The sequence below is a fragment of the Diadema antillarum genome, unplaced genomic scaffold (assembly GCF_040938485.1).
Source record: "Diadema antillarum isolate AM-2024a unplaced genomic scaffold, OU_Dant_1.0 seq00000423_RagTag, whole genome shotgun sequence".
In the NCBI taxonomy this organism is placed as follows: domain Eukaryota; kingdom Metazoa; phylum Echinodermata; class Echinoidea; order Diadematoida; family Diadematidae; genus Diadema; species Diadema antillarum.
This window is the reverse complement of record NW_027271406.1, coordinates 888,554-916,185: the sequence shown is the minus strand read 5'-3', so window position 1 is coordinate 916,185 and position 27,632 is coordinate 888,554. Positions and strand designations below refer to the sequence as shown.

At 36.9% G+C, this 27,632-nt stretch overlaps 1 protein-coding gene across 1 annotated transcript in view; it reads right to left on the bottom strand.

Moving 5' to 3' along the window:
* Positions 1-24,398, bottom strand: part of LOC139732424 (dual serine/threonine and tyrosine protein kinase-like) — a 44,565-nt gene extending 20,167 nt beyond the window's left edge. The window contains exons 1-4 of the mRNA XM_071643286.1: positions 24,236-24,398; positions 15,561-16,769; positions 3,477-3,709; positions 1,627-1,710 (exon numbers count right to left, since the gene is read on the bottom strand). Coding sequence (XP_071499387.1) covers positions 1,627-1,710; positions 3,477-3,709; positions 15,561-16,769; positions 24,236-24,398 — 1,689 coding nt within the window. The remainder of the gene's footprint in view (positions 1-1,626; positions 1,711-3,476; positions 3,710-15,560; positions 16,770-24,235) is intronic.
* Positions 24,399-27,632: the final 3,234 nt, after the last annotated feature.

Here is a 27,632-nt window from a genome sequence, read left to right as displayed (position 1 = left end):
AATCAAGTCCATGACACCATTGTGTTAAAACTGCCTATATTAGAATTGTTCATATTTACTCTTACAAGTGCAGTAATAATATTCTCACACAGTGGTAAACAGTCACATTATTCTTTATCCAAAGACAGCACTTAAAATGTTAAAGGTTAACAAGATACATAGAGAGAGATACAGTATGTTTTCAAATGATCGTTTCAGTTTGTTCAGTCATCTTTCAGCAATCAAATATGCTGTGCTAATCTCACTCAGTATCTCAGTAATCCATGGATGGGAGTCATGGTGACTTTAGTCCCTACTGTGGAAAACTGGGGGGGGGGGGGGGGGGGGGGGGGAGACGGACGTAAAAGGCTTCATGAAACAAGGAGAAAGCAAATCATTATCACTGTTCTCCAATGATGCACTTCACAGCTGTTACAATCTCTTGTAGAAGGATTCCTGTGAATCTCCAGCACTGCCTGGAATTAAACGTATCTTTAGATAAGACTCTGAATTCTTATCGTCTAATGCAAAGAGAACCGAAGTGTAATGTAGATTGTAAAACAAAGAGTAAAGCTGTATAGAGGATGTTTTGATGTACATGGCAAAGTGCTGTTTGCCTGTGTTTGTGGATATCCAGATTGAAGAAAAAAACAACAAAAAACAAAAAACAAAAAACAAAAAACTAACTAATGTGTTCCTGACCGTAAATTCCTCAGAATACTGCCTTTGGCGCCAAGAGTGCAGAGGCATCAAATTTATAATACCTTGACAAGAGTTATTTCTCTCAATCTTTTTCTGTGCCTATGAGATTCTATAGGCCATGAAGCTTCAACTAAGTTTTTGACAGGTAGGATTATGATAAAAGAGTTTTGACATCCACCTTAACTTTATGGGGGAAAAAAAAATATCCATATATGTGCTAATCCCCTGTGAGTACTCTGATGTATTAACCACAATTGTACAAATGGCTTGACATTTTAAAGTACAGTGTCCATGGTACTTTTCACTGTTAGTATCTCAAACTGATGCTCCTGAAGGCATAAACAACAAGGAATTGGTGATCATATAGTTCCTCTTTCTTGTACTATTAAGCAGCTCTGACGGAAATCTCAGATCTGATGACTAAATGGATCATAGACTGTGGGAAGGAAATACTTCAATACGAACTAGCAATATGACAACCAGAGAAAAGAGACAGGACCTGTCCACATAAGGTGGTGGTCCTCTTGTGATTACCCTCTGTAATGTCTGCCATCTTTTCAATAAATGACATTACGTGCATCATGGTAAAAGAATAGCAAGCTCAGTTAATGACAAGCTTCCCCAATGAGCAGTAAGAAAGAAAATTTTCTGCTTGAATCTACATGTACAATGTATCTTTTGGGTTCTTCTCTGCATTATATTGAGGTGCTACAATAGAACAAATGTACATCATGCCATTTTAAATTCTGTTGGATCATGGTTTTGAATTGAACGTATCATGCACATTGCTGTACAGTGATCATGAACTGCATAACATGGCAATAAAATATCATTCCAAACTACTCTGGACTGAAACCTCTTTCTATTATTACTCTGCAGCTTTGCACATACAGTTGTAGATGCTTCAAACATTGAAGGGGCCTTAAGGATTTAATTCAAACAAACCTCTTTCATCCGCTCCCAGATGATCCTCACGACAGACGAACTTGTCCTCACGCTGACCTCAACCTGGTATGCTGCATTCAGAATCTATTGAGGCAAGCATGTCAACATACACCATAGCTTCACTGGTGAATCAAGAGTCTTTGAGTAAATTTACTGTCCTAAGATATGCCATGCAACTGGCCAAATATATGATCAGTGCCCATACATAATATAAAATATCACACATTCAATATTTTCATCTCAAACTCTTGCAGTGATACGCACTTACTGTTTTGACTATCCAGTTTACATTGAATACATCATTCACACTATTTTCTCATATCTATTCCCTTTAAGATTTAAAAAAAAACTGACAGAAAAGGTCGAAATATGACAAACAACTGCCAATAGTCAAGAGGATTAAAAGATGATAACACCTGTCATGAGGAATAGTCTAACAACCTTGTGTACATGTATTTCACCTGCTGAGTGCCCTCGATGTTCCTAGCCTCAATGCCATGGGATTCATAAATGTACGTGGGCATTGTGAGGGTAATGATTCTAGTGTGTCGGCCACAAAACCCTTTGTACCACACCAGGTTAATTTTGTTTTGTTCATTGTGTACTATCTAATCTGTAGGATTTTCAACTCACTGTAAAGTTACATCTGCAGCTTTGTGCTTTCACGGAGATTGATTCATGTATCAGTTTAGTGACAATCTTATCTCTCTTTCCATTTGCACTGACAGTTTATTAAGAAGCCATTCCATCACTACAAGCATTGGAAACTGCCAACTGATTGTTAGAAAGACACATGTCTACATTTGAAGGCACTTGTCAATATCACTTATCCAGAGACTCCAACTCTCCCGTTTTCGACGGGAGATCTCCCGCCGAAAACCCATTTTTGCAAAATCTCCCGTTCTCCCGTTTGAGATTTAATTTCTCCCGCCCTGGCTCTTTGTCTCCCGTTGGAAAGGATTTCTTACATATTTCTATCGTATGTTGAAAAAAATAAGTCTTAGATCATGAGATTGCACCAGAGAGCATCTAGAACCCTGGGAATTTCGCGCTTCGCACACATCAACTTTGAGTCTCCCGTTTGCTAGGGGTTTCAGGCGGGAGAATCTCCAGATCAGAAGGTACTTTGGGTTGGAGTCTCTGCTTATCGGGTACACCTCATACTCAGTGTAGATGATGGATGGAAGTTTGAACAACTGTGTTTAATGATTGATTTCAGTATATGGTTGGCCATGCTGCACTATACACTCACTCCTCCCTAAAACCATGCCTGCTCACATTTGAGCAAATTAATTTGAATGGGGAAAAAATTACTTTCTTGGCTTCTTGATGCGCTTTGTGTAGCTTTCATAAACAATCACAAAAACGGTAAATGCATGGCCATATAACCTTGGCTTACAGTAGCACTCATATTGACTCCTATTTTAGGCGTGTTCGGATTGACAATAATGATAATACGATTGTATGTACAGGATTTTGACTGTTCAGCATCACTGTGAGAATGCACATTTCGTCAAGTATATAATGTTTTGCTCACAATCGTGGTATTCGTAGCAAAAACATTATTAATACTAAGAAAGCAGAAGTTATGGAAAGAAATGATGCAACTAAGATGGGTTGAATTGATTTAAACTGAATTGAACTTTATCAAGTTGAACTACACGTATTCATAAAGGAGAATTGCATCAGATTGTTTTGCACCAACTTCCACTGAATGGATTGAAGATGTGAGTAAAGTGAATGGCACTGAACTACAGTGTAACTGAGACAAGAGTGAATTGACTGAAGTTGAGTGGATTTGAACTGACCTATGTTGAACTGAACTGCATTGAATAGAGGTGTGAACTCACCTGCGTAAGGGCCGTGCTTGTGGAGGACTCCATGTCACCATCAATCTTCTCCAGGCTCTCAAGGCAACGCTGCAGAGTGCCCAGAAAGCTCTCCCGCAGGAGCTCCACAGAGCCAATCAGCTTCTCCACCACACAGGTGTTCAACTGTGCCAGGACCAGGTCCTGGATCTGCTCCGTGCACTTCTTGATGTCCTTCTGGCTCTGGATCTTGCCCTCTTCACTGACCTCCAAGTCTACAGAGGGAGAAAGGTGTGACAGTCAGTGGCAACAGCTCTACCTCAGGGTGGATTCACACTGGCATTCTTATGGGTACTCTCACTGGAAACAAGGGACACGGTCATTTCGAAACAAATGTGCACATATAATTATCGCATGATGTCTCTCAGAGAGAACTCACATTAACAACTCAATTAACATACTACACAGCATTGTAAATTGGTAATGTTATTTTCATCAAATTGTTGGGCGAACTGAGTCTATCCTAGTACAGTATTCGATTACAATTACAATGAAAATATTAAACAAAAATGTAAAAATATAAACATAAGTACATTTTGGTAAGACAAACAACATCTGTGGTTCAACTATTATTTAGCATCTACAACTACATGTACCAGTAAGCACCCTAAACCTGTGAAGCGCCCTATATTGGAATTCAAGTTTCTCATTTAATAAAGAAATAAATCAATATTCAAAAGAAAGTCACATACAAACTTTGAAAAACATCTTTTCTCTGTGGCCAGTTAGGTCTACAACTGTACTTCTTGTTTCAGGAAATCAAGGATATTTAAAGAAACTACTGAAAAAGACAGTTTCTTTATGTTGCACTGCTCCAGCTTCTCAAGCAAAAGTCATGTTATGAATTTACTGCATGATAAGGAGCAGGATTACATGCGGTCTTTTTCTTCTTTGTGTGGATACAGTTGATGCTGCGTGTACTTTTTGGAAGCAAGAAGGGTTTTCTCAAGAAGTTGTTTTTAACACCAGACTACACATTATGTACAATGACCATGAAACTACAATAATGTAAGTCAAAACTACATCCTTCATGTGATTTCAGAGGAATAAGGTCTTCTGACACATTTCTGTAAAGAACTGAAAATATTTTGGACACTACAATGTATCAATGATCAACAACATTTCTTCTATTTTTTTTTTCTTATAAAGACACATCACATTTTCATGTATGGACCTCACAGCTCTTTGACCTAGACTTCCAATTTAGCAAGTCCACCACAAGTACTGTAGCTCACAGTATTTTGTAAGCAACATGGGTTTTACTTCAGCAAAACTGTGTAATTGACTTTTTGAAGAATCAATAATTAAAAAGAAGAGGAAAACAATAGAGACACTACAAAACTTTGGATACTTGTTCCTTTATCACGATGCTAGCTCTGGCAGTACTTGAAAGTGGTCTGCATTGTAGCATTAGTATCAAATACTAAGGAACAACACTTCATTACTACAGCACTAAAAGGAAATATTGTTGATTCAAACAAACAAACAAAATTAGTTGCAACAAAATGTTACTGTAGACATCAAAGAAGCACTATTTCTGTTACCCAGCAGCATGCATTGCCAAATAATCACTGTTTGAGCTATTTTCTTCCTTTTTCTTTGTATGCGTGCTATCATCATGTACACTACAGTGTTTGTGATAAAGTTCTTCAAGAGCTTCCAATCCTCTACACTCTGTAAGGTCCTAATCCAACCCCATAATTTAAACATCTACTGTTAAAACGTAGGGTGGAAACCAAGAGTAATTTGTGTAATGTGAAATAAAAGCAAGGTTCAAGGTTTGGCAAATTATGCTGAATATCACAAGGGCAAGGCACGACTGAACATACTAATTCATGCCCCAAAAGCCTGCAGAATCTACACAATATGTCCAATGTAGCATCACATGTACCTTGGTATACAGGAACAATCGACAAAGTATCCTTCATTCTGCATGTATACACATACTGTAAAAATGGAAATTTTTGTGGTGTTGAAATTTTTGCGCATTTCGCGCAACCTGAAACTAGCGCAAAAATAAAAGGACGAAATTATTTTTGCTGGCCATATGTTCCAGTAGTTGATGTCTTGATTCTGCGGATTACAAATACGCGAAATTCTTCTTACCCCGCCGAGTGCGAAAGATTAGTCGCGCAAAAATATCCACTTTTACAGTACCGGTACCGTACATTATGTAGCAAACAATTCAAAGTCAGTACATGCTAACAATGTTCCATCAAATGTATGCAGTAATTTAGAAAACCTTCAAAAAGAAAAGAAAAAAAGTAACAGCCTTGATAACTAGTGAACATTGACTGCAACAATATAAGTTAGAAAAAGCTTTCTAGCAAGAGGTCAATACAAGGCAGTGACAAGTTTTATATGCAAATTATATATAGGTAGAAAGGCCTGCTAAAGTGCAAATTTGAGTGGGAGGTGACTGATCTGTTGACATTTGCAAGGGCTTTAACAAGTCACTATCTATGAATACTAACAAATTTTAAATTTCATATCCTTAAAAGACAAACTTTTTGAGATCTACACTAATAATCTATCATAAACAATTGGTCTCCTTTTTAACAAATGTTTCCATTCTCAAAGTGTGCTTAATCCGTTCAAGGATGGACTGATTTTGCTATACAGTAGCATGCATTTCCCATAGACACCTGCCCGAGTATTCTCGAGTCTCGTCCTCAACGGGATAAAACTTTATGCAAGTGTACAGCATCTCATTCCCAAACTATAAGTAGACCATTCAAAATTAGATGAGATGATCTCTACAAAATATTGGATAATAAAACAGATTATTTCAAACTCTGTCAGACCAGTGCTATTCCTGCTAATACAAACTAGTGTGTAGCTCCTACACGCCAATATCTCTTTGGATCATGCATACAACATGGACTGTTAATTGTTCGACTCTTGGCCTAGGCAGGAACTGGGCAAATGTCCTGATTTCCCCCCTCCTGCACCAATAAATGGACAGCACTGCTGCACGCAAAAGCCCAGGCACACTCTTCACTACCCTCATGGGAAGAGGTGATTCATCAGACCTTGCAGCTACATGTAATACACTCAAGCTCCAGAGCACACCTTTTGTTTCAGAATAATCATTCTGCGACAAACGACCAGCCACCAGGTGATCAAATTCTCACTTTGAAGGGCCTGGGTGTAGAGTACGGGCATGTGTCTCCTTCAAGAGGATTAAGTGAAGAAGGTTCAAAGGTATCAGGCCTATTTGTATCATCATACACACTCTTTGGAAAGCCAAGTACAATGTACGTGTACTTGCATGTGTACCCTATACAAGCCCATGCTGCTCTTTTGTTGAAACCTCATGATGCACATTGCTAGCAGCAAATTTTCTGAAAGCAATTCATAGCAGCAAATTTTCTGAAAGCAATTCATAGGGCAGCATGATGATTTATCAAGTTGATGATCTCAAAAAAAAATCAAATTGTTACTCAGATCTTATATTCATGTACATGTTGTCTTTCCATGATTTGGCAACAAACTGTGGACTATGTGTAGTCGACAAAACTGCTGAAATTACATGTTGTGCCGAAAGAACTTGTGAAGAGGTTTGAAGAAAAGTATTTCACAGATTGAAGAACATGCAGCTGTATACAAGTTGTAATATTTACGCTTCTGAAATGTATATTTCATCTCTCTGGCCTCTTTGACATGAATTATTAAAGAAATCTCTACCACATTGAAAAAACCTGTTTGAAAGAAACATGTGAAGCTAAAAATGATCACATGCACACATGGAAGTGATGTAATCCGCCCACACATGCTTGACACACTATTTTGACGACAAGGCCCCAAACATGAAGGTTGGTCCGTGTACGCTGTATGTACTTGTAGAGAGTAAACATACAATGTACACTGCATCTGTTTCATTCAATTACATACAGTGTAGCAGGCCAAGTCACTTACACTGTACCCAATGGTATGAAAAAAAAAAAGAGTGCAATGACAATGTGGTCAAAGCAAACCCTTGCTAACATTTGCAGATGAAAAGAAAAAAAACAGCTTTTTAGTGTTTCAAAATAGTTCTAAAATATGAGTTTAGAATAAAATAATCAACATTAATATATTATTCATTATAATCAATGTAAAGTATTGCTAAATATGCAAAATGTGAACAATAGTTCTAATAAACAGAAAGTTTCTATCCTAGAATAAACTGTCATGATGGTTTACTGAGAAAATTAGTGATATCTCCTTACATTTGCAGCTTTACTGAAAAATTTTTGTACCATCTAGGGTGTTTTGCAATACAACTTATATACAATGTATATTGTTAAACGTGATTATTTGAAGGGAAAAAAAAAAAGAATCACTGCTCCCATTAGTCCCACTTGATGTACAATCGCGTAGTAGCTTTAAGTTTGCTTTCACTTGCAGTTGAACACAGATTACCCCAACCTCAGGCTCTGATGAGTTTGATTTTAATACTGTATGGACTGTATCTACCGCATCATTTCTTGTAATGAGTAGTATTCCTGATTTAAAGGACAAGCCTTCCCACTCTAAAACTGTACGTGTATGTTAAAGTATAAATAGTGCCTGCAGGTAAGATACAGTCGTACATTTATGTACAGTAAATGTATGGGCACACAGAACACCATACTTTAGAAAAGTGTAAACCAGTTTGGAATCCACCATTTGCCAATTTTTAGACAGGCATTTAAAACAGCCTTATGGAGTAAAAATCTTACCAAAATTATCTTTTTCTCACTCCCTGTAATTTTGCTGTCCAAAGGTGAATACTGAGTATGGCTGCAGATCTAAATTAGCAATACAATACTGTACACAGTATTTCAACTTTCATTTTAAAGGAAAAGTCCATTTTCATATACTTGTACATGTGTGGATTGAGTAAATGCAGACATATCAGTAGAACACATGAGTGAAAGTTTGGTGGAAATTGGACAATCCGTTCAAACGTTATGAATTTTGAAGTATCTGCAAAGTCACTGCTGGATTTGATAAGAATACTAACTACCAGGGAGGTGGGAAGCAGCTCCCTGCTACTACAGTGTATGATGTCACATGCTTAGAAAGATCACAAGGAAAATATAGAGAGAATTTCACAAAATTTTACTTTTTTAAAAAGGCGCACATTTCCATGACTTGTCGCTGACACATATTACGGGTAACATTATTCCCCCTACCTTCTTAAAGAGGCATGTCAAGTGTTCTTTTATTATGCAAGAAAAATGAAAATATGTTGAATTTCTTTACATCTTCTTTATATCGTTCTATACATATGACAGTATACAAGCTGTAATAGTCTTCTCATCCAGCTGTAACTGAGTAGAAACTTGAAAAATTAATAACTTTTGAACGGATTGTCCTATTTTGATCAAACTCTCACAGGTGTGTTCTACTAATTGTATATTGCTGCATTCTCAAAATCCACTGTATGTCAAAGGTGAACTTGTCCTTTAATATTGAAGATTTTAACACAAACTACAAGTGAAATGTTTTCTACTTTAACGGCCCAGGGAAATACTGAACATACAATGTAAATTTGAACTGGAAGGAATTGTTAGCAGGGCAAGGTAACCTTAGCAACAGAAAATGTATAGGGTTTATTTGATGACAGCAACTGCTGGAAAAAAAGATGTTATCTGGGCTGTATACCATATTCCCACTGAATTTCAAAATGAGGATTTGATTGCATATCTGTACAGTCAACATTTTTTGACAACTTATGAACACAGTACAGTGCTCACCAGTTAAACGGGAACCGCTGTAACAGGAACCCGCTTTAGTGCAACAAAACTTGATGCAACAAAATTTTTGATGTGTTATTTCCACCGCTTTTAAAATCAGAAGCATGAATTGCTTTATCAGGACAAATCTGGCTGAAGCAGGAGCCCCGCTTTATAGTGGGAGAAAAATTTGTCTCCCGAACCCTCCCAATTAAGCGGTGAGCACTGTTCTTCGGGTGAGATTTACAGTGTATATCTAGACAGAATTTCAAGATCCAGTTTAACATCTTGGTAGCACAAAGGCATAGACTACCTAGTAGTTTGTGGCATACCCGGAATAACTCTTTCCAGGACACATTTTATAGCAAAGGAATGCAGCGGAACCTACATTACTTTGCAGCGTGTCAGTGAAAGTTTGAGGAAACCGACACACAGCCAAGAAGATTTTGCCTATAATTGGAAAGCTGCTAGTCATTCATGAATGAATCTATTGTGCATATTTTTTGCTATTCATAAGACTGTGACAGGGCTTGAATAACATTCCTTACCATCTTAGTGCTAAATGCAGTAGTGTCACATTTTCGCAGAACACAAGTGCCCCAAAACTGAGACATCAAAGACATTGCTTAAAGTTGTTTACAACACAACTTCCATCATACTGTAAAAGTGGATATTTTCACATAATTTTCCTGCTGGACCGGGTACACACTGTACACTAAATTTTGTGCGTTTTTATTTCTACATATTGATTACCAGAACATATGGCATGCAAAAACATAAAGTAACCACGCTGCTTTTATTCTTGGTTGCACAAAATGGGCAAAATTGCCCCTTTTACAGTATCAGTTGAAGAAGAAAAAGAAGAACAAGAAGAAAAAAAAAACCTTCATCATTGCATAGTACGTTGCACAATAAGGGAGGTACCGGTATTCCTACACTGGAAATACAACAGTATTTCTGATTAAAAGCTGATCTCAATATGTCATTATTCCATGAACATCAAACTAAACAGTGTACGTGGACTAATACCATTGCCCATTTACACACTGTACTTGTACATGTCCTTACTGTGCTCATACTTTACGTGTGTACGTCAAGTAAATGGTCACATTGGGCCTAAAGATGTTGTCTCAACTGCCTAAAAGCGAATGCTACATTGAGAGTTCAACAAGGCAACTTAGAATATCTTCAAAATATTGTGAAGAGGGAATCAAAGTTCCTGTAGAATTGCAGGTAAAATTCCATTTTTGTCTGAATTTGTGTTAAGAAATTTTTTTTAAAATGTTATGATTTATCGGGGTATCATCTAGTTTTGGTCTGACCACACCAGGTCACTGGTCCAGCATATCATTATGAGTACCTACGGTGTAGTCAGCACCTGGTCAGCACCTGGTCAGTCAGCTTCCCACTGGGTCTGATCCAAAAATAGTGTTCACTTGGACTAAATTTTCATATTGACACTTGTATTTCATGTTATATATCATATAAAAGCAGAGAATCTGCAGTTTTCAGAAAAGTACGTGTCTAATATATTTGATGTCAGACTTTTCCGTAAATTACTGATAAAACATGAAAAGCGCCCTCTTTGCGCGACGGGACGGACTTTACTTTTTCAAGTAATTTGCACAAAAACTACAAAAGTAGGGGAAACATCAATTGTTATCATAGAGTACCCTTCCTAGGAGCAATTCATATCTGGTATTCATTTTTCTCATTATAGTTGAATTTTGGGTCAAAATCTTCATTTTTTCTTGAAAAAACATGTTTTTCAGTGCTTTGACACAAAATTATTATTTTTTCTGTATGATAGACTTGAGTTTGGTCACTCATATTCCATGATGTATCAATGAATTAGTGGGGCTCTATATCCATGACACTAAATTAAATAATTCTCTATTCATAAGAAAATTATAATTGTCCAACATAATGTCCGTCCCGTCGCGCGACGGGACGGACTTTACATAATGGTAGGCGCGACGGGACGGACTGCACATGTAAACAATGGTAGGTGCGACGGGACGGAATTTTTATACCATAATGGGCTAGAAAACGAGTGTCCCTAACTTGAACAGAATAAAAAGACTACAATGTAATTGGCAAACTTGTGAAAAGAGTAACCATTGTATGTGGTCAAGGGGTTTTATGGATCCTTCATCTTCCCTTCAGTTCTTAAATTATTATATGTATCTCTACCCCCATCCCACGATGTGATTGACTAGTGAGGTTGACCAATTGAAGTTAAACAGATGGTATAGTTTTGGTCAAGATGGGGCATCAAGTTTTCATCTATTTTTGTGAGGTAATGAGAAACCTTTCATGAAATATAAAACAGCATGTAACTCTTGGAGGGATTTAAAGTTTATTTGATGAAAATTGGTTTTGAAACGTTTATGGCTGATATATATGCAAAACAAAGTAAAACAAAGCCAGGTGGGTTCCACCTTTTTCGGCAATGGATATTATTTGTTATACTTTGTTTGAGATATGTCAGCCATTTCAAAACTGATTTTCATCTAATAAACTTTAAATTCCTCTTAGAATTGTATGCTCTGTATTATTTCATATAGTGGTTTCTTAGTATCTTGAAAAAAAAAAAGAAGGTATCAGTGTAAAAGCTCAATCTTCATCTCAACCAATACTGTACTCTCCCTTAAAATTTGATGTTCTGCTGATTTGAAGTTGCATTCATTTTACATGTACATGAATAGCCTTTTACTGTTTGGAGTAATGTACTAAGATCTATGCTTACTTTTTGTTTCATTTTGTCCATGATGTAATTCACCAACTTATTTTTACATTGTAGCAAGGCAATTCCCATTTAGACATAGAAAAAAAAATTAATTGTAAATTACAAATGCACAGTCTAACTCTGGTAGTCAATACTGCATTAGATAAACCTGATTCTCTTGTCCATGTGTTCTACATGTAACTGTTTTTTTTTATTTTTTTATTGAGATTAATATTTATCAACATGCAGATTCTTACCCTGTCTGAGAAATAGGGAAGAAAAATTGCTACAAAAAGTTTATGAGAAAATGGGGAAAAAGCATTCTTAGACAATTGTTTGAATTTCAATACTGAAACATTGATTTTGAGCATCCCCATGATGGAATGCACATGGGGAATTGGCAATTCAAAATTCTTCATCTAAAAAATACATAAACCTGTTTCAATTCTTAGACACTTCTGACATACAAGTTTAAAAATACAATTTATATAAAAAAAAAGAAATGTCAACAATATTACTGCAACTCAAAAAAGAGGTGAAGTTTTAAAACTGAAAAACTACAGCATGGTTGTCAAAAACTGTGATCCTAATATATGATGCTCAACCCCTTGTGGATGGAAATTGAAAAAAAAAAACAGCATCTGGATACTAAGATTATCACAAAATTACTTCCCCAAAATGATTTGCCACTACTCTGAGTGGCGTTGTTGCTGCTGAAAACTTGTATAGACTTTATAGCACAGTAAGTCAAATCGTGGAGGTAGAATCAAAGCTTGTGCAAATGACGTGCAACGTAATGAGTCTCATTTTCACTCATAAATATATATATATATATATGTTCCTGGGAAAAATATAATCAAGGATTACTATACCATAAGTGCAAGGATTTTTGTGTCATGAAAATCTTTAACTATAATAGTGATAACTGTTACTGAAATTTTCCATCATTTCTCAGTAGTTTAAATCTTGGTACTCTACACTAAAATGTTATAAAACTGTGTTAACCACAGGTTTGAACACATTTTGATGAAAATTAGTCAGTGTTGAAAATTTCCCATTCGTTTTGTACGTAGTGCATCGTTTCGTCCTGTTGCGCTATGGGATGGAATTCAACACCTTTCGAGGAAATTACTTAAAAACTATAATATATTAGATTTGTATGTTAGCTCTTTTTTTGAAGTAATGTAGGGAATGGTAGCAAACAATGCCACATAGCATGGCAAGTCTTGCTCATCAATGTTGATACAATTCTCCTTTGAATTTTGTTTAAAAAAAAACAGTGATTTTTTTGATTCCGTCCCATCACGCCAGTAAAATTTGTTGTTTCCATGAAAACAAAACAAATGTCTGCCTTGTTTATAGTGCACTTTCATGCTTTCATGTAAGCTTGATACATATGGCTGCTATCATGCTAACAATTTTTTTTTTTTTGTGAGCAAAAAAATTCTCTTAAATTCCATCTCATCACTGTCCCTTGATTTTTTGGGTCAGACTCAGAGGTACATTTTTGTTTTTCTCACTAGAAATTGGGAAAAAAATGGAAGAGAATATGAAGAGTATCCACAGTTGCCATTAAAGACAGCCTTTGCATTGGTGATCAAATCTTGGTGGAAAGATTCAATCTTTGGGCAAATGAAATGCCATTGCAACATTATCATTCATGAAAAGTAATTTTTCTCGAGAAAGAAAATCAAGGATTACCGTACCAAAAGTGTAAGAATTCTTGTAAAATGAGAATTTTTGGCCGTATGATAATAATTGTTGATCAAATTTTTCAGCACTCATCAGTAGTTTGAATCTTGGTGTGCTTAATCTACACTAAGATGTTATAAAACTGTGTTTTCCAAAGTTTAAATACATTTTGATGAAAATTAGCTGATTCTCTAGAATTTCCCATTCGTTTTGTACATAGTTCATTTTTGTCCGTCCCGTCGCGCGACGGGACGGACTTCAACAGCTTTTGAGAAAATTACCTAAAAAATAAAATCTATTAGATCTAGATGTTTCTCTCTTTGCGCAAGTAATGTTTGGAACATTGACAAACAAACACCACATGACATGGTCTGTATTGCTCATTAACTTTGAATTAATTCTCCTTTGAATTTTCTTCAGAAAAACCAGTGATTTTTTCAGTCCGTCCCGTCGCGCTAATAAAATTTGTTGTTGCCATGGAAACAAAACAGATGCTGATCTTGTCCATAGTGCAGTGTGATGTCTTCATGTAAGCTTAATACATTTGTAGTAATAAATGGCTGCTAACACTTAAACTTTTTTTGTTTTAAATAAAAAACCCATTCAAATTCCGTCCCGTCGCGCTCCCTTGATTTTTGGATCAGACCCCACTTGGGTTGGGGACAAGCTATAATGCATGCTACCATTGGTGCATCAAACACAGCAAATACCATCAGCCCAACCGTTATACTACGGACAGGAACAATTGGCGTGCTATGTAAACTGAAGATTATGAACAACCTATGCTTTAATTTAGGAGCATACCTGTTTAATACAAAACACATCAAGACCATGCACTGTAGGTGACAAAGCGTATTTCAAGCAAACAAGGGATAGATTTTGATGCAAGTTGACCTGACCTGAGAACAATGTATACATGACAAGAGAAAGGCTCTTGATGCAGAGGTAGAGTTGGGGATGATTAATTGATTTCCTTGATAAGAATGTCAATTAGGTTAAGTAATAAAATGACTGCTTAAAAATGATAAGAAGATCACAAATGGCTAGGAACACCAGCTCTCATGCATTGTCAGCTACCAGACCTGACTTCACATCCCTTTGAAGTCACAATACAAGAATTCTGTGGTGAAATCTATGAAAGCATTCAATACAAAGAGTCTCGCCCAGACTTCATCACAAAGGGTACATGCTTGCCTACTATCTTGGTGAACATTGAGAACAAAAACATTAAACAATACAGGCCAGTTCTTTGGTGGAGGTGATCCTACTTAAAGTCAAGCCTAAACAAAAGTATGGCTTAAGTCTGTGCTCTGGTGGCTTCTCATTCACATGATGGTGAGGTGAAAATGACCTTCAACATCATGGCTACAGCATGGGGGGGGGGGGGCAGTTGAATTACAATAGCAGGCTGAGTGCATGCATCTCAAAGTATACACTTTGCACTACAATTCTTGGGCTGAGAATGAGAAGGGCGTTAAGGTGACTTGAAAACTATTGCTTTAGTGGCAACTAAACGCCCTTATCATTCTCAGACGACGAATTATGTTTTCATGAAGCATGCTAAGAGTTGATAAACATCAAGGGATTGGAACATTTTACTGAGAAATTGTTGTTCAAAATCAGTCATTCCTGTACGATAGAAAATATCTGCTTTCTTTTTCTTTCCTCTTTTTATATATTTGAGAATGCGGTACAACGTACAGTGAAAAGAAGCAGTAGAGTACTAGTGTCTTAGACAAAATTGGGCAGATACCCGATGAGAAAAGATATTTACCACATTAATTTTAACAGGAAAATGCTACAAATATGAAATTCCTTGAATGCTTTTGGAATCTGTGACATGATAACCCCAGATGTCAGTTAGCATGCATAGTTGGCATAGTTTAATAGCACATGTGGTCAGTTACAATACATTGTATCTAGATAAAGTAAAATGAAATTTACCTGTGAATTGATAATTTCCTGCCTGTTCAAGCAAATTCTCTGTCATATCAGCGACAGTCTTTTGAATCAAATGTCGAAGTTGCTCCTGTTTTTGATTTGTCAGATCCTTCAGGGAATCAAAGAGCTCAGTTTCTCTCTGCCTGGCATATTCAATGCGTCGTGGAGTCACCATTATATCCCGCTGCATATCGAATGCCGTTGTGATGAACAAATTCATACAGTGCAGATGAAGGTCATGCATGGCAGTGCAGCACCGTATCAGAAAATACTGCAGGGAGCGGCGAATAAATTGCACAATAGCTACTGAATTTTGGAGGTCCTCTACCTGGTTCTTGATTGTGAATTCATCCACTTTGCTTCGTATTCTCCCATTTTCCTCAGTGGGATTGACAAATCCTGCAGCACGCAACTGAGCTATCACACTGGGGCCATTGTCATCTGGCTGTGTTCTATTCCTCCGACGAAACCTGCCAAAGAATCCATGATCGTGTTCCCGCTCTCGTTTCTCTTCCACCCGCTCATCAGTATCATATGCTGAGTCCTCATCAAACTCATCCTCGCCATCATCTTCAGGGATGTGTGGTCGTTGAACAGGCGGTTCACTCTGATCTCTGCAGTCCACAAACAAGATAGGAATTCCTTTTGAGACATCCTGGAGTTCATGCAAACCTTGAACATCTTCCTCAGAGAGCTGGTCACGGTCAAAACAGTAGACTATCACAGGAAGAAGGTTGTGTGTGCATAGACTGTACGCCTGTGGCACCGTGACTCCTGGACAGTTATGTGGTGTGACAACAATCTGGAGTTTGGATTGGAGAAGGGGGTGATTAAGAGTGGCTTCGGTGGTAGCACTGAGCAGACATGAATCCTTGATGTCCTCTTTTCTAATTTGGATCTCATGGGGAGGGATGCCTGTCCAAGAGTTTCGCATCACGGGTGAGCTCGGTTCACCATTGAGCAGTTCAAAGCTGTTGGTCAGCGTCAGTCTGGTGGTCCTTTGTGAGCCATACTTTAGGTGCACTGCCCGCCAGATTTTGCTGTTGTCTGACTCGTCCACTATCTGGAACAAATCTTCTCGGAATACTCTATTCACAAATGTGGCCTTACTGGTGTAAGTCTGACCGAAGATGATGAGGGCTGGTGGGTTTTTCACAACTTTGCCAACCAGATCATCTGCTTCTGGTGGTAACACAAGAGTTGATATGACATCTGCAGTAAAGACACATAGAAAAAATGGAAAACATGAAAAACAAGACATGTTTGCTCAGATGGAGACACCAGACGCTGATTTGTCAGAGAATGTTATTAATCAGTAAAGAGCAATTCTCCCTAATTAATCTATATACATTTGTATAAATTGAGATTTTTTACTCTTGATAAGGCATTGAATTATAACTGGAACATTACATTTGTATATTAAATGCTTTTCTGATTCTGACTTTTTCTTTTCATTTTTATGTGATCAATTGCTATTAATTCTCAAAAGAAATTAATTTCAATTAATCTCAGATCTCATATTAACTGTATGCAAAGTAACTTTACAGTTTTTAAATACACATTTTACTTGTAGAAAATAGGCTTAAAGCATTTACAATTATTGGTCGTAAATGCATGGTATAAGAAAGAATCTGCCTGAGCTCATATAGAACATTGATTACAAATTTTATGAGTACAAAGCATGGCAGGGAGAGCAAGAGAGCAAGCAAGAGGAAAAGAAAGGATTAATCTTCAAGGCATAAGAAATGAAAACCAATCCCAGGAAATGCAACAAACGTTCATGCATGAACACAAAGTACAAAGTTTTACAGCAGTCAATTAATCTCAGTTATAGCTCTAGACATGAAGTATGTGTGCCCAAACATTGTATATTTGGGGAATGCAATACTTTCTACAGAATGAATCATGGAATCAAATATCATGCAGCTTGCTACGAGATTACATTCAGGGCAACATGTCGCTCACACATCTTCTCTCATGTTAACTGCCCTTGCCCTGAATCATAGCACGAATCAGATTATACTGAGCTTAAAGTGATCCAATTTTCATGATGACTAAGTGTCTGACATGAAGAAGAAAACCCTGCATTGCAGGTACATCCTGTGCGCAGTATAAATACTGACTACATTGTACATCAGTGCTTCATCTATCACAAACACTGTCAGTGTTCATGGCTATGGCATGCTTCACTACGTGTACATTCATTCTCGTAATCATCCTCAGCAGTTCTTCTTATTATTATTCTTATTATTTCGTTTGTACTGTAATTTCCTCTACCACTAGTCTACACTCAAGATCCAAAGTCTGAAAATAACAACTGCAAAAGCACAGACATGTTCTAAAGTCTTTCCAACTACAAATGCCTCATACTTTTAGTTTTCCACATACAGTGTAATAACAATATCACAAGCAAAACTCCATAGCGAGTTTCAATCTAACTCATACCCTGCTTTACACACTTGGTCTAAAAATCTACCAAAATGTATAACACTGCAGCAGTTTTTGAACTACAGTACGTACATGTACAATGTATGCTAACCTCGAGTTGCTGGTGGGAGGATCACTTACAAGTCAATATATCAAATCACAGCAAAGCAAAAAACAAACAAACAAACAACAATAAAATTGGATTAACACTCCAATTAACTTTTTGAATGACTGAAAACAAGAGAAGACTGAATTAGTGAATACAATGTGCAATTTCTCACCCCCCCCCCAAAAAAAAAAAACCACACACCATATTTTCTATAATTTTCCTTTTAAAACCTCTTTTTCCAAGTATGTGAGAAGCTTATTTCACTCTGTGTTAACTGTAAGAAGAACTATAAAATATTGTACCATGACCAATGTTGTACTTTTAAATCTCCAGTTCAAGTACAGCTGTATATTGAATCTGTAAACAAGTTTCAAACAATATGTGTTGACTGTATAATGTACAAGCAATCATGATCTTACAACATACATTGTAACCTATGCACACAAATACAAAATAGCACATTAATTCTACTACTACCATAATTGTACTTGGGAAACATTATTTCTATTGCGTACAATTTGTACCTACAATACACTTAGAGCAAAACATATATCTTATGAGAATACATTGTAAGGTTAAGTGAAGCCTGACTTACAGGGGATGGCTAGTAACTGATCAGTGGGAATCAGTGGGAATGCTGGGGGATGATTTATTTATTTTTTTGGGGTACATGTGTGTGTGTATTGAAAGTAAATTGTTACTTACAGTATGTTTTGTGATGAGATTGTAAAGCGCATAGGGAACATTCATTTGTTATATGCGCTATAAAAATGTCATTATTATTATTATTATTATTGTTCCAATCCTCGTGAGATTCATTTAAGAGTACATTATATATATCTGTTGTTGTGTGAAAATTATTTGCCTCAGAATGGTCTCATATTCAAGTAATGTGCACTTTAATGTTTCCAGGTAAGCATGCTTGTATAGGGACGGGGCCGATCGTTAACGGCCCATTAATGATGCTTAAAATTCCAGTGAATTTAAAACCAAAATGCCTGTTGGTACAAATTACCTTTTTTTCTGCTCATGCGCAAAGTGGAACTGCACACTGGCTTATAGTCTATCAGAAATCCTTTTGGTGATACTGTACATAGTTCTTGTGCCCTTCCCCATTTCTTTATTTTTTTTCAACACAAGATGATTAAATGACTTTATTTTGTGTCCTAATATTCCTCTCAATACAAAGATCAAACACATTGTTTCTGTATTCTATTAATTTTTCCTGACTTATTTTGCATGTAGCCACATGATTTCTCTCTGAAAATACATGTAGGTATGCAGAACTTTTGCAATTATCGCAAATATTATTTATCAAGAGGATGAATACTATGCAAACCATTTTAAATCCCCTAAAGAATTTGTAATCATTCTAATATTGAAAATAAGCCTAGAATGGATTAAAATCCATGGATTAAGTCACCAGCCACATGTATATTTGATCCCTGCATTATACCTTTAAAGGGATAGTACAGTATTGGTGGAGATGAGAATTGGGCTTTTAACTTTTTGTGAGATACCAACAAAACACTTATGATTATAGTACAGAGCATACCATTTTAAGAGAAATTCAAAGTTTATTTGATGAAAATCGGGTTTGGAATTACTGAAACATCCAAAAACAAAGTAAAACAAAGCAATCGTAATAAAGTGTGGGTCCCACACTTTATCAGAATTGCCCTTTTTTGAATATCTCGGCCATTTCAAAACCAATTTTCATCAAATAAACGTAGAATTCCTCATAAAATCACATGCTCTTTCATATTTCATAAGAGGTTTCTCATTATCTCACCAAAAAATGTTAGAAACCTGAAATTAGGTCTCAACCAAAACTGTACGATCCCTTTAAAGTGCATTGTACATTGCACGGTCACTACACATAATTCGGATCACAATGAAATAAAACTCAAAATAAAATCTGATAAAGTATTCCAGGATGTAAAATTACCTCCAGTGGCTAAAAGCATTAGAGACAATGTAGACTCATTATCATTAGACAAAATGGCAATGGTCTCTTGCGAAGAGTTACTGGAAGTTTCAGCTAAAAAAAGAAAAAAAAGAAAGAAAGCTCTCTTCAAGTCATTCATACAGTACATAGCGAAATCAAAATTTCATGAGATGTCAATAATTATGTTTACCTCCATGGTGAAAATACTAAATACGTTAAGAGTCTACATACATCTGTAGACAATATATTGCATACATGTCCTTTCAACTCCTATACATAAATTTGTACATTTGGAGGTTTCCCTACATCATGTATCCAGATATTTTAAGCAGGCCTGTTGAATGGGGTTCCCTGAGTTATAATCCACGCTGCTGTGCAGGTACATGTAGTTTAAAGAAAGATAATGACTCTCCAATTTTCAAGTTTACTTAATTTTAAAATCTAATCTAGGAAAGACATAAAATCAGAGTGGTAACAACTTTACTTCCTCACCAGGAAACAAAAAAATGGAATGTCAAAGTTTCACATGTTGTAAAATCTGGGCATGTTGCATAGAATCACTGATAGAAATTACTTGGGGTGCTGCTGTTATTGTCTTATTTTTGTTCTATGCTTTACTACACAACACAAACTGTGTATTTTGAAGTAAAATCAGTAGGTCAGTAAGTACATACTGCTTAATCATCAATCAGAAACTAGATTTCAATGACTATCAGTTCATCAAAAAAGTGGAAAATTGTGTGTGTGTTGGTATCCAGTATGAAAGACTCATTTTTCATACATGTATTATTGATCACAATCAGTCTTCTTTAATTCTTTGACACTTCAATCAAACGTCTGTCTGATTTTAGACACAATATTTATCAAACAAAGCTGAACTTGAACATGGGAGTGGCATCTGATGTCAACCCCTGTTGTGGCAAACCCACAGCAGTCACCCTTTGAATCCTCGGTTCCGAGTGCAAGGCTTGATACTGTACTTGTACTTAAACATGTAGTATGAAAAATATGATTAAACAATATCAATGTACCAGTGGGGGAGGGAAAGGGAGGATGAGAGAAGAGAGAAAGTAATGAATGAAAAACACCAAACTCATAGTGCCAAAATGGCTTACAGCATGCTCTGCAGAACTTTGTTCCATCATTCAGGAGCATATTTAAAGAGAAGCCACCATACCCTGACAGTTTTACAAAGTGACTGGCTAGTTTCAGTACAGCATGCACGATGTATGCGAGGCAAAAGCAAATACGCAACTCCTACGAATGATGATGAGTAGCAAACTGGTAGACATCTAAAACCTAATGATAACAGATGCTATTTTGTGTGCAACCAGCATCATTTATGCCTGGACATGTAATTTCAGTAAGTACTGACTGCCAAAGTTGGACTGTCAGCACAATGTCTAATGACAGCCCATAGGGTCTAGAGAAACTGATAGAAACATAATATGATACTACTTTGTAAACTGATAGAACTAGTCTAATAAAAGTAGGGTCTCGAATTCCTACCTTCAGACAAAGCATGCCCTATCTTATATATCACGCAACTCCAATACGACACAATACAATTATCGGTAAGCATGGTGCACCGATTTTGGCATGCAATTCTGAGCCGGATTTCGCCAGTGGTTTATTGCACTTTCCAAAGTTGAAGTCAATATCAAATCCTCACAATTTTGGTATCATGTCATATGAAAGAAGAAGTTTGTCTCTATAGTCTATAGAGTAAAACCCCCAATTTTCAGACACTTAAGATTTTTTGCAATATTTGTTCAACTCAAATAATGCTCTACAAAATTATATCTATAGTAATTGTATGTTAAATATATCAACCTACTTTTTCTCAATATTGATTTTGTTAAATACATCATAAAATTTCACAGAATCCCCAAATATTTTCACCTTGTCAATTCCCCAAAATTCGGACAGCCTCTCCCAAATTCGGACACGTGCGCAATGTGAATACGCATACACAACCGCTGAAAAATGAGCGCGCGCCATACCTTGTTGGCGTAAGGTTACATCGGGGATGTTGCAGCGCCCATTCATGTCCGAATTTTAGTGACTCTGCACTTGCATTCAGCCCCTGTACATTTTTATTCACTGCATCGGCTCGTATGGAGATTTTCTTTTGCTTTTGTTTTTGAGGATACCATCACACTCTGAGCTTGCGTTAAGCGAAAAATCTCGCAACAGAACGGCGTAATTTTTCAATTTTTAGCGCTTTTTTGGCGACCCTGATTCTTTGCACGGGACCTAATTTGCACATGTATTAGAAAAGTTGCGGCAATTCTGCGTTTTTGACGGCAAAATTTGGGATTTTAGATGGATTTTTGGAGGTGACTCAGGTAGTTTCCTGTGGTGAACGAGTGTGCCTGTATGTGAAACGATGTGATATGCGTGTGTTGTGACAGCAGAATTTACTGGCTTGTGATAAGTGATAAGTGTCCGGATTCTGGAGGCCGGCCGAAAATTGGGGGTTTTAGTACTTTTACTCTACACTGCTATATCTAGATTCTTACTACAAGTTTGTACATTAGAGCACTGGTAGGGGTGGTACAGGACTCCAACAAGAAATTGGTGTAAGTGTACGAATGGTGGTAATGTACATCAATTCCAAGGTTGTACATTTTCATGTGAGCTGCTGACGTCAGTGACGATCGCTATGCTTACAATGTACGATCGATATGCTTAAGCTCACACTTGCTGTGCTGGCAGACTGCTGGCAGAGCTGATAAAGCTTCAGCATGAGGTCAAAATCATACACATATCCCTATCTCAGGGCTCAACACTAATGGTGGCCTTGTGGCCCAAGGCCACCAAAAATGAAAGTCGGGCTACCAAATTTCAAAAAAGGGCAAATTTTTTGAAAAGTATGTCAATAAGTTCGTAACTTTTTGCGCCGGAAATGCATAAATGCATGCAGTGAGTGTGTGCAAAAGTACTAATTTTGTCTTTTGTGTTTTGAGAAATAGAAATATGTTCTTTTAGCTTCTTAATTATTGACACGTAATCTGATGTCATTTATTTATGTTTAGATGTTGCAACCCATGTGCCTGTCAATGAATAACTTAGTCTTCACCATTCAGCAGTTAAATTTGTTTAAAAGGATGGATTAAATGACTGAATGAGTGCATAAGAGTGAGTGTTGCGAGTTTGTTGAGGTTTATTAATGAATAGGTATGTCCAGCTTCCACTGTTCTTACTATGGTAAAACTTAAAAAAAGGACTTTTAATGTTCTTTGTTGAGTTTTTTTCGGGCCACTAAATTTTTCTCTCAGGCCACGAAAAATTCGAAATTGATGATTTTGGTGGCCCCATTGGGCCACCCAAAAAAAAAAGTTAGTGTCGAGCCCTGCCTAAATAAATTATTCTTCTCAGATTCACAGACTCAGTTGATATGGCAAAATCGTGAAATAGGCCCCACCGCAGTGCGCGTGCACCCGTGCGATGCTATGCTGTGGAAATCGGCCCCACCGCCGTATGCATCTCGCGTAAACCCCGTTTGGTGGGGCCGTATTCACGAGTATTATACTGTGGAAGAAAGCCCCACCGCCGTGCTTATCTACCGATGAACGCCACACGGTGGGGCTGAATTCACGAGTATAAACAGGCGAGCCGCCGTAGTATTTGTACGGATACGCAGTGGTGGGGCCTATTTCACGAGTATGCCGTTGATATCCAGTCACTCCCAGATCCATCCAGATGTAACAATAATTGAATAACATTTTCAGGCATTTCATTCCATTCTAACGTTAGCCCAATCAATGGCAAATGCAATGCATGCCATTGGCAATGCACTGTAGTGATACTAATATTTTTAATACTATTTAACCTTGTTACCAGATAGATTCTATAATCTAACTTACTAAACAGTTCATGAGTTGTGAACAACAAACTGCCAACTTGTCGGCCGGCCAGTTTATGCAATATTATAATGTTAATTATATTTTTTGTCGTTCAACCAAGCATTTGAGAATATTCCAAAATCAAAAGGGGGTAACATTAGTTTAGCTAGGGCCGGGCTGGCTGTTAAATGCTACTGCCTGCTACACACAAAAGGACCCGGCCCGGACAATTGGTTGACTGCTAGCTGCTCAGATTGTATTGAAGCCTGCGCAGTATGAGAACAGTATGGAATCACACAGGCGACCTCATTCACGCACACAATTAGCAGAGAGCTGTGGGTTTTACCTTCTTCAAAATGTCCTGAAGTTTTAAGTTCCGACAAGCAATTGTCTGAATCAAATATAATCTTCTTCAGGTGTTTGGTGAGGCTTCCAAAATGTTTCACTTCGTGGGCCAAATCCCGGCCCCGGGGCCTGGAACTTGAACTCCCTCCCCGCCTGGAAGACATGTTTACAACAGAAGTGGTATATCGATAATGAAGATCGCATTTCATTATTGATCGATCAATCCCAATCACTTGTTGTGCTCATGCTATGCGCAAAATGCAGTGCCAAAATGCAGTGCTGCATGTTGCCCTCTACCGTCGAAAACACGACCCGGACGTCCAGTTTTTGTCAGGGAGGTGGGAAGGACTCTTCTCACCTCCTTGATTTTATGTAGGTACAGTGTGTACTAATAATAATACATCGTAACAAAACCATAAAGTATGCACATGTAGTGGACCCTATAGCATGATTAACATGTAGCCACTATTATTATTATTATCGTTATCATTGACTGGTCAACAATCAGAACTGGAAAGCAAATCTTTTAAATTGTGGGTCCCAACTTTCTATTTGTTGTACAGGGTAGGCCTACAAAGTGTTTTGCATTAAACGAATAAAAGATATGTAAATGAGGACCGGTGATCAAAGGAAGGGGAAAAATAAAATTTGCATATGAAATCGCGTACTCATGATAATAGAATTAATAGGGGCCTACATGCAGCTACTTCGACAAGATTTTTTCCATTTCTTTTTAAATTTATTTCATTTCATTTCATTTCATTTCATTTCATTTCATTTATTTCATTTCCAACATTTTCATACACAAAATAACACAACATCAATGCAATGTAGTAACAAAGAAAAATACGTGAAGTTGACAATACTACGCATCACAAAAGCAAAGTAAACAATGAAAATTGAATTGAAACTAAAGTTGCAGGAAATGGAGGAGACATGCTAAAAAGCTAAGCTTGTATTTTGCAGTCTCCTCGTGGACAAAAAGACTAAATAACATAAAAAAGCAATTAGCTAGACATAATATATCGGTGTACAACACAACAGACCTATACATATAAACAAACAAACAAACAAACAGACGGACAAGCAAACACAAGCAACCTCTCTTGTAAAGAGAAAGATAAGAGAGAAAAAAAATAAAACACAGTAAAGGAAAAAAGAGGAAAAGAGGAAATTATTTTGAAAGAAGAAACAGAAAGAGACAAGAGGACAGGGAAAGGCGAGAAAGGAGAATAGATGAAAGGTCTATACCAGCACACGCCAGGCACATGATGCGGTGGATCACCGAGGTATATGTACATAATGTAGGAAAGGAATAGATAAAAGAAAAGAGTGAATATAACGAATATAAAAGAGAGCTCAGAATTAAGGCTAATTAAAATATAACTCATTCAACTATATAAGAATTTATGAACAACTTCTTCTTCTTATTTATACAACCAAAGATCCTTTCAAATATTGAGAGGTTAATATTTTCCTTCAATTTAATCGAATCGGCGTCTTCTTACATTGGAAATTCATATGCCATGATAATTATTATGTGAACGATACGTTTCCTTTCTCTTAGCTCTCTTAGTCTTTTCTCCTAGTCTCTTAGCATGCTCGCATTATCTTCATAGTTTACCGAAACTTTCTTTCTTCACATAGCAGAAATGAACCATATAGCGGGCAGCTCATTTCTTATGATCGACTTGATTTTAAACTACTAGTATCAATAACATGCATATATTTTCACATGATCCGTTTCTTGCAAAACATAAATAAATGAATAGATAGATAAATAAATAAATAAATAAATAAATAAATAAATAAATAAATAAATAAATAAAAATATGCTAATGGTGTGCAGTACAGTTTCTAGTAAACGTAATCCTGGATTATATACATTGTACCCTGGATACAAATGCAAAACATGGTCTTCCACACATTTTACTCCTCTCTGTGTCATTTGATATAAATCGAGATAGAACTGTTACTGGGAAATTCAAATAGCAGGCTCTAGATGGGGCCTTGAACTGGAAATAGTACCACAGTATCGATCATGAACAATACGTTTCTGCCATTTTTATCATTAATATCGTTATTATTATTATTATTATTATTATCATCATCATTATTATGATTATATTTATCTTTATCATTGACATCATCATCACGATTATTCCTTATTATGATTATCATTATCGTCAAAACAATCGCAATCACTCTCGATGAGGCTCATTAGAGCCATATCATTTAATATTAAATGGGTTAGTCAAATACCGGTTAGTGATTGGCTGAACACAGTCACGTGATGGGGGTACATTCGTTATGTTCTCCCATGGGAAACATTTTCACGTAACAAATGACAGAAGGCCTAGGACCGCGCGCGCACAGTGAATTGGCTCTGCGCCATCGAGCAACGCGATCGATCGAGTGCGTTGTGCTGGTGGTTGACGTTGACGTATTTCACGTATCTTTTGACGTATAAAAGACTAACCCATATAATATAACAGATGATGACTTTTGTTGTCGGGAACATGTACCAAACGTTCCGCCCTCAGGGTTTGAAATGCTATTTCGGGAGGCTACAAGTCCCTCCACTTCGTCTCAGGACTTATAACTTCCCTCAATAGCATTTCAAACCCTTCGGGTGGAACATTCGGTGTACATATGTTCTCTCCCCCGCCAGTCATCATAATGTCGTACGTTTTAGGTAACAAAATCGCATTTTTATATGTAAAAGTTATGACAAAACATCGACAAAAACGTATAATGTGCTTTTGGCAGCTGTGTAAAGATATTTTGTAATTTGTACAATGGAACAAACCATAAAAAAAAAAACCCGGCTAAAATTCATCTGGAGAACTCACAGCATTTAAAAATATACGAAATGCGTATAATGAGAATGATTCGTGAACAGTTGTGCACGAGAAGGTCCCTATCTAGAATCATGTCAACATGTTCATCCTTGTGGGATCTACATAGCCTCTGTCTGTTGTCAGTGACTACATGTCAATTTGCACCCCTCCTCCCCCCCCCCCCCCCCCCCCCCCTTTTACTAGCTTCCATGTACTTCCATGTACAGGGATCACTTCAAAATCTTCGAGTGATCATTGAGGTCACTCCAAAATGAGTGAAAATGAACATTTTCACTCAAAATTCACTCCAATTTCACTCTAAATTCACTCTTTTTTTGTATCCACTCCTTGAGTGAATATTTTCACTCGATTTTTTTTTTTTAGAGAGTAGTTTTTGTTGAAATGGAGGAATTCAGATTCTTATAACTTTTTGCGTCGGATAATTAGAAAGCACTTGGGGGTGTAATGAGCATACAGTTCTAAGAGGTATTCAAAGTTTATTTGATGAAAATCGAGTTTAAAATGGCTGAGATGTCCCAAAACAAAGTAAAACAAAGT